This window comes from Phyllobates terribilis, unplaced genomic scaffold (assembly GCF_046119375.1).
Source record: "Phyllobates terribilis strain yellow unplaced genomic scaffold, ASM4611937v1 Scaffold_4140__1_contigs__length_64590, whole genome shotgun sequence".
Taxonomy (NCBI): Eukaryota; Metazoa; Chordata; class Amphibia; order Anura; family Dendrobatidae; genus Phyllobates; species Phyllobates terribilis.
Window position 1 is genome coordinate 56,323 of NW_027366892.1, and position 7,733 is coordinate 64,055.

Here is a 7,733-nt window from a genome sequence, read left to right on the forward strand (position 1 = left end):
CATGCACAAACCATATAAATGGTTCACGCCTAGAAATGCTTAATAATTAAAAAAAAATAAGTTGATATTATTGCCTCCCCGACAGCGACAATTTGATAAGCAGCACTTTTGCCAGTCCTAACGGATTAGGCAAACAAAAGCGTTGTGTATGCAAAGTTTGCTAGATATGCAATCTCACTAATTATAAAACCTAACTAGCCTCTAAATCTTAATAACTCATAATATAGTGCAAGCTAGGGTTGAACTAACATGAGGCTACCAACTTGTATTCAATTTCTATTAAAAAAATCAATGTATAAAAAATGGAATTTTATTGTTCCTAATTATAAGAAAGCGATTAAATAGATTATCAAGTTATGGGAGAAAGTCTTAGTAAAGCTTCTCATCGGTATTTAATTAGTATTGTTGTTCGCAGAAAATCCAGAATTAAACTTTTATGAAGATTGTTCGCATTCTTATATGAAATTAACTAGCATCTCACAATAGAGTCTACTAATCTTGGCTTAATTAGTAAACTATGACGGACGCCTATGATTCAAAATAAAGGATGCATTAAAGCAATGAAATACAGGATATAGAAATAGCAAGTGATGCTATCCTACAATGAAATTCTCTACATATAAGTTCTAGTTCAAACCGAATCTAAAACTATATGCTTGCTTCGAAGTAATAGATTATGAAGAACGAAGTAATCTATCCTAGCTTATATGAAATGATAATCCAACCCCAAGTGATCAATCTAGAACCCAACCAACAATTCAATCAATAATTCCATTCAAGAGAAAAACGTACAATTTCTCCATAAGAATAATCTGGAAAATCTCATGACAATCACCAATTGAACACCTTTACTAAGAAACTAGAGTTTAGTTGCTCATGCCAAAGGAAAAAAATGCAAAGTCATGTATAAACTTGAAGAAATTCAGCACAAAGTTTTCAAAACTCAGACGATGAACAAGTATGTAGATTAGAACGATAGAAATTTGATAGATTCTAGCGATTAAAATAAGAGCCACATTAAATAGTCTTAGATTAACCCTAGATTCTATCTTCCTAAGATAATAATAAAAATAATAAAAACCGAATCCAAACTAATAATATCTTAACAACATAATAAGTTGATCGGCGGGAATCGGTAGGTCCACAACATCCGCCATCAGTTGCATCCGGGAAACTCAGTAACTCCATTGCTGGCACCGGTAAGTGCATAGGCGATCGCCTCCAAGAGATCAACTAAACTCCTCGAGCTCCTTCTTGTTTTGATCTTCAATGTTGCACGTCTCTCCTCTTCTCTTCTCTTCATACCTCCAAGAAGTAGCATAAATAAGTATATATTGTCACAAAGCAGTACATGCCAAATACACTATACTACAACTCAAAATAGTAGTAAATATGTGCTAACTCTATGCTCTTATACCCGTCGTAGACATGTACATCAGTTAAATTAGGAGTAGTTTAGGAATTTTGCTAACTTAGTCTTGTTTGTTTGTTTTCATGTGCTAACTTGTAAGGTACAAAGAAGGTGTTCAAGTCCCTACAAGTCAAAGCGTTGACCCACAGTGGGAGGTGCATTCCTTAACACACAAGCAAGGAGAGAAAATATTAGATTTGATTTCAAGTAGTAATATTAGGTAGATTTGTTTTTTCCCTCACAACTACCACACTACCCTAAGCCTATAAAAGCATATCTCCTCAATAATCGGACTCCCTAGATCTATAAACTCTAATTTCTAAAACTCCCAACTCAGAATCCCGGTTTCCACCCCACGCCGTCGCGGAATTCCCGTCGTGCCCCACGTCGACATTCCTGAACACCTTCCTTCATCGCCACCAAAACCTTTCTCCATCAGCCCTCCATAAACACCATCAACCCCAAATCAACACTCATACCAACCTTTTACCTTCCCAAACCGGTGATTCAGTTGAGTTTAAAAGAGATCAAAATGAAATTTGGGTCACTGCTACTTCCCCGAGTTCGAAAATTATAATTGGAGTATTTTTTGGGAGGGAGAGACGAGAACGCCGCTGCTGCGTCCCACACCCTAATTATCACGCACCGCGTCAATTCTTGTGGCACTCCGCGTTTGAAGTCCGGAGTTTCATGTCTCTTTAACAGAAACTGAAACATGATCCGCACCCTCTTTTGTCGCGATCTGCATCACTGTCCTTGGAGTTTTCCGAACCTAAATTGGTTCGAAGCAAGTACCAGTCTTTCCTCCTTCCAATACGATTTATCGAGCCCAATGGTGACCAAGGGAGAGAAGAAGTGTTGTACCAAAGAGAGAGACTTGATTAGGAAGTTGAAAGGCATAAGAAAGCTTGTTGTACCAAGCAATGTTCTATACTGGTTAGCTTTAACACAAATGGGCTTCAACGAGTCAGTTTGCCAGCTATTCGACCATGGAGGTTTAGGGGGGATTCATGGATATCGAAAATTAGTGCCTCGCATCTTTTTCCATCCAGTTTTTTGCTTCTTTCGTCCTAGAATTTCAAGTCAATCCAGAAGGGGATAAGGAAGTTACTTCTTGCACATTCGGTTATGATAAATCCGAATATAAGGTGTTGATACTTGAGTTGAGAGAGAATTTAGGGGTCACAAAGGGTCCCATAACAACCGGATCACACATCTAGCACTTAGATTGACATGCAACTTGCTCACCATGACTATTTTCAGCCACTCTAATGTCAACCAACTATCATAGAACTATTGGTGTTACACCTGGTGCCTAACGCCGTAGTTGAGTATTACTCCCTGCTGGGTGTCTTTGTTTTTCGAGAGCTTACAACGAGTGCAAGACCTAGCGAAAGGTCGAGTGATTCACCAAGGCACGGTTTTGGGTTCCATTTCCGAACTCTATGAGATATCCCTGCAGACGGAGGAGAAGGAAGTCGAACCAGCCTTCTACAATTTGGATTGACTGAAAAAAGTTGGATGCCTCACAATGTTGAATGAAAAAGACATGTTTTGGCTCTCTTACACTTCTAAGTGCCATCTGGTCCAACTTACAAGAGAATTCTCATTAGGATCGACTACCAACTATTATTATATCCCATCTACTGTGAAAACATCAGAGACACACATGTCAAACAATGCAGAGAGTACGGATGAAGAAGGTACAATTTAAGGTCATTCCATCCACGCACCCAAAGGAGTGATGTGAATCAGCAATTTATTGATGACCGACCACATATAGGGATGTGAGGTGTTGACGAACTAATTCAGGCATTACTGACACGCCAGGACAGACTTGAGGAAACTATGATGCACCTACAATGAGAGTCTCACGAGCATATGATGAGCTTCACAAATAGCAGTTTGTGCTATGGTCCACCTACCCAGCTCAGTGAATATGTTTAGGTGTTGTCTTGTGTGTTATAGCATATTCTTGTAGGTAGTTGTAGTTGTTTATGAGGATTTCCTAGTTCTAAAAAAACGAAAAAAGAAGAAAAGGGCAAAGAAAATAAGAAAAGTAAAAAAAAAGGTTTGGAGACGCAAAAAGAGAATCATCATTCTGTTTTACCATCACTTCGACCATCTTTTCTCTTTCTATTTCCATACCTAACATAGTTTCCTCCCTTAGGTAACAACATTTCTAGCGCCAACTACATCCACTATCTTTATTTTCCATGTCGCCAGATTTAACGATTCACAACGTTTGTCTTGGTGTCACACCATCGTCCACCTCATAGTTTGAGACTTTGAGTAGAGCAAAGACTTTCGTACTGATCACTTTGTGTTCCCTGAGTGTCGAAGACGTTGTCCACAGAAGCTGAGCTGTGACCTGTGTCTTTTCTGCCGTGCCCCGCTCCCATTGATATCGAGAGTCACACCCATCAACCCGGTGCCTTAGTCATTTGGTTCAACTTTATTTTTTAAAGTTTTTCAGCTCATGGATTGTTTCCGCTTCTTTCCCTTTTGTTTAGATGTTCTATTTTTATTTCTTTTCTTTTGTGTCCGGTATCTACATTAAGGACAATGCAGAAGTTAAGTATGAGGGAGAAATAGTTCATCATTGTATATTCTTCACTAGTTTTTTGTAGTTTTGTTAAGTCATCATTTGAATTCATAATTAGGACTATCTTTGTTATAGTTTGGAGTTTATTAAGTCTGTATATATCGCATTTGTTTAGAAAAATAAAAAATAATGAAAAAGGCACAAAAAAGGCAATCAAAATCCTGGGATGTTTCAAAAACCATTCGAGGCGATTCATTCAATAAGCAGGTAACCTAGACCGGTATAGACTGGTACAATATGAAGTTATGAGAGATGCGAGATGGTGTGAGCCTAAAAGAAGAGAAGTGTCTAGGTGAAATCCTGAAAATACGCCTAGGTAAAATGAGAAAAAAAAGAGAGTGATCTATAGGTTTCTTCATTTCGGCTAGGTGACATAAGAAGAGGAGTCAGAAGGAGAGTTCAGGATTAACTACTCAGGAGCTACATAGAGATAATGAATTTGGTCTTATTGCCTATTCACATTTATCTTACTTTTGGTTTCACTTAGAGGATTATGATGACTAGTTGTTGGAGATTGTGGAGTCATTTTTGTTCATACTTTCTGAGACCTTTTGCGCTACATTGAGAGAGTTTAGCTTTTGCTTACTGAAGACGAGTAACTGTCTAATTGGGGGGGGGGGGGGGGGGGGGGGGGGGGGGGGATTTGATGTGAGCCAATCATGATGGTTCAATTCACGAGATTTAGCACACATTCAGAGGAGTTATGAGCTATATTAACAGAGTTATGATCACCTGAGCCAGATATGAGAAGATCAAGTATTCAAGAGTTGTTACACACAATTATAGAGGTCTAAAGTTAAGATGTCGATGGAGCTGTAGAGTGAATGTTTCCACACATACAAAGTGGAAATATAACTGCCACGATTGAAGTGTCGAAAGAGTCAGGGCCGCACCCCGCGCCTTTTCCACCGCGCCCTGTGCCCAAGGGTCTAGTCTAGATTCAACATTTTCCACGTAGTAGAGTATTCTGTTGCAACGGCTAAGGAAGATCTCATTGGCCTCAATGGCCGCGATCCGCAACTTATTCTCCGCGCCCCGATTTGGACTGAATCAACGGTTTTTTATTTTAGTCTTAGGCTCTGTTTGGTGTGCAAAACTTTTTCTTTATAAAGACTTTATTTAAGAAAAATACTTTTCTTATCTTCGAAAAACGTGTAACTAATTACATTTTATTTTATCTTTCATACTCTAATTTCTCAAAAAAAATACACGTCCTTTTTATAAAAGTGCTTGTTAATCAAACAAACTTATCATTAAAAATCTCTGTATAAATAATAAATCATTTGATAAATATAATAACCTAACAAACCCTAGCATGTCCGGTACTAACCGGACGGTTCAGAGTCATTTAATTTTAGGCAGCACTATCTTGGACAGACCGGAATATAATTTCTTATCGTCGGCCAATTCACTAAGCTGATGCCACGTGCTTGTGAAGAGAGCTCTGGAACTTTGAGCTACGTCAGTTTTTTTTTTAAAAAAGGAAAAGAAAAAATAAGCGGTTCTGGGAAAGGTGGGGTGAGATCGACGCGGGTGGAAAAGCATGTCCGCTCTAAAGTTAACACCGTCGGCTTCAGCTCTCTCATCCACCTTCATCAAACGCCTCCATTTCCAGTCCTTGCCCGTCGTTTCCGCTCCATTCTTCCACCGTCGAGCAACCAGAAAAACTTTCTCCGTTTCCATGTCTTCCGCCGTCTCCAAACCTTTCGAAATTTGTGTCAAGGCCTCCGTTACCGCTCCTAACAAGCTCGGCGACTGTATTTATCTCTCTCTATATCTCTTGTCAATTCGTATTGTTTTTCTGTCAATTTTGGATGAATTTCAACTTCTAATGTTTCTGAGTTGAGACGATTTGGCACTGGAATAACAATCCAATGAGAATCGGCGATTTCGTGATGGTTTGATTTGACGAATTCAATACCATGGATATATAGCATATAGGGACTTCAATAGTAATGTTCGGGACACTAATTGTGTGATTGATTCTCATGCTTGTTATTCAAATTGTTCTTATACATTACCGAGAAGTGATAATTGACAATTTCACATCGAGGTTTCACGATGGTTTGTTAAGATATTTTCTAGACTCAGCAAACTCTGAAACAATGTTTTTAGGTCACCAAATTTTATGATTCTTTCAATGTCAATTTCTCATGTTTGGCTCTACGTAGGTAACATGCCTTACCTGATGTTAAGTTTTTGCTTGCAATTGTGATATAGGTCCATTTTGCCACAGAGTATTATTAACTCTAGAAGAAAAGGGTCTCCCATATGATATGAAGTTAGTGGACTTCGCAAATAAGCCTGAATGGTATGCTATTGAACTTTTCCCTTTGTTAGCCTCATATGGCCAAAGAATTTTGACATTATATTTTCTTGCAATTAATTGTTTTCTTTCATTCTTTTGCATAAGGTTTTTGAAGATCAATCCAGATGGAAAAGTCCCTGTAATGAAACTGGATGAAGAGTGGGTTGCAGATTCTGATATCCTTACTAGCTTTCTAGAAGCTAATTATCCAGATCCTCCACTGGCTACCCCATCTGAGAAAGCAACCGCGTAAGTAGTCATCTCTCTCGCTCTTTTTCTTTAACAATTGCATTGTTAGGATTATAGAAACTTTTGCTCTCCAGTTGGTTATCAGCTTCAGGAGAATTAATGTTATTTCTGTGTGGTATATGGTTTCTAGATCCTTGGATAGGGTAATGTAACTGATGGCTTATGTTTTTGGTGATTTCTTGTAGTGGGTCAAAGATATTCTCTACCTTCATTGGTTTTCTTAAAAGCAAAGACCCAAATGATGGAACGGAGCAGGCATTGCTTGATGAGTTGAGTTCTTTCAATGACTACATCAAAGAAAATGTAAGATTCTCGTGCCCAGATACTTGTTTCCTTTGTCCAATCAATTTTGTCCAATCTTTCAGTGATGAGTTGTTAGGTCATATTTCACTAATGGTGATTTTACACCTAAAGTTAAAGTGCATATTGTGTTTTCGGGTTACATGGTTGCCTGCTGTCTTGCATTAACTTTTTTGAGCGTATAAGAAGTGTTGATTTTGCAAGATGAATCTTTCATTTAGTTCTGCCATTCATGAAGTCATTATGGATCAACACACTGTTGCTTTTATAGCAAATGTTCATTTTGTGCTAGAATTACTGTTAACTAATGTGTAACTCTCTGTTGCTGCATAAAGGGACCATTTATCAACGGCAAGGATGTATCTGCTGCAGACTTGTCCCTGGGACCTAAGCTTTATCACATGGAAATCGCGTTGGGGCATTTCAAGAATTGGTCTGTTCCAGATTCACTTCCCTATCTCAAATCATACATGAAGGTAACCTAGCACCAGTCTACTAATTGTATTGTTTGTAGATTGTATATAAAGGTCGAATGCATGATGCTCTTATTTTTTGTATGCACTCGGAAATCAGGATTTATTTTCGCGGGAGTCCTTTGTCAAAACACAACCCTTGCACGAGGACGTTCATGCTGGATGGGCACCTAAAGTGATGGGTTGAAAGCCATTTCAGTCAGGCTAGCTATTGTGCAAACATACATAAAACATTCATGGCTCTGCATTTGTTTGCTACTATGGAGGACCCATTGAAGTTTTTTATGTATGGAGATATAGAACATCTTTTTAGTTTCTTATTTCTCTCCAGTGTTGTCATTGACATTGATCATGTCGTGTAATGGTGTTTCACACATAAGACATGTG

At 38.5% G+C, this 7,733-nt stretch overlaps 1 protein-coding gene across 1 annotated transcript; it reads left to right on the forward strand.

Moving 5' to 3' along the window:
- Positions 1 to 5,559: 5,559 nt before the first annotated feature.
- Positions 5,560 to 7,533, forward strand: LOC141248882 (uncharacterized). Its single transcript, XM_073669485.1, has 6 exons — positions 5,560 to 5,773; positions 6,237 to 6,327; positions 6,430 to 6,573; positions 6,759 to 6,876; positions 7,209 to 7,349; positions 7,447 to 7,533. Exons 1-6 carry the CDS (start codon positions 5,560 to 5,562, stop codon positions 7,531 to 7,533), a joined length of 795 nt encoding a protein of 264 aa, XP_073525586.1.
- The last annotated feature ends 200 nt before the right edge of the window (positions 7,534 to 7,733 follow it).

What these genes read in the sequence shown, in the direction of transcription:
- LOC141248882 (XM_073669485.1), top strand. Translation starts at nt 5,560, where the DNA reads ATGTCCGCTCTAAAGTTAACACCGTCGGCTTCAGCTCTCTCATCCACC. An exon ending in CCATCTGAGAAAGCAACCGC is followed by an intron (nt 6,574 to 6,758) that starts GTAAGTAGTCAT and finishes GATTTCTTGTAG; the next exon opens with TGGGTCAAAGATATTCTCTA. An exon ending in ATCTCAAATCATACATGAAG is followed by an intron (nt 7,350 to 7,446) that starts GTAACCTAGCAC and finishes CTCGGAAATCAG; the next exon opens with GATTTATTTTCGCGGGAGTC.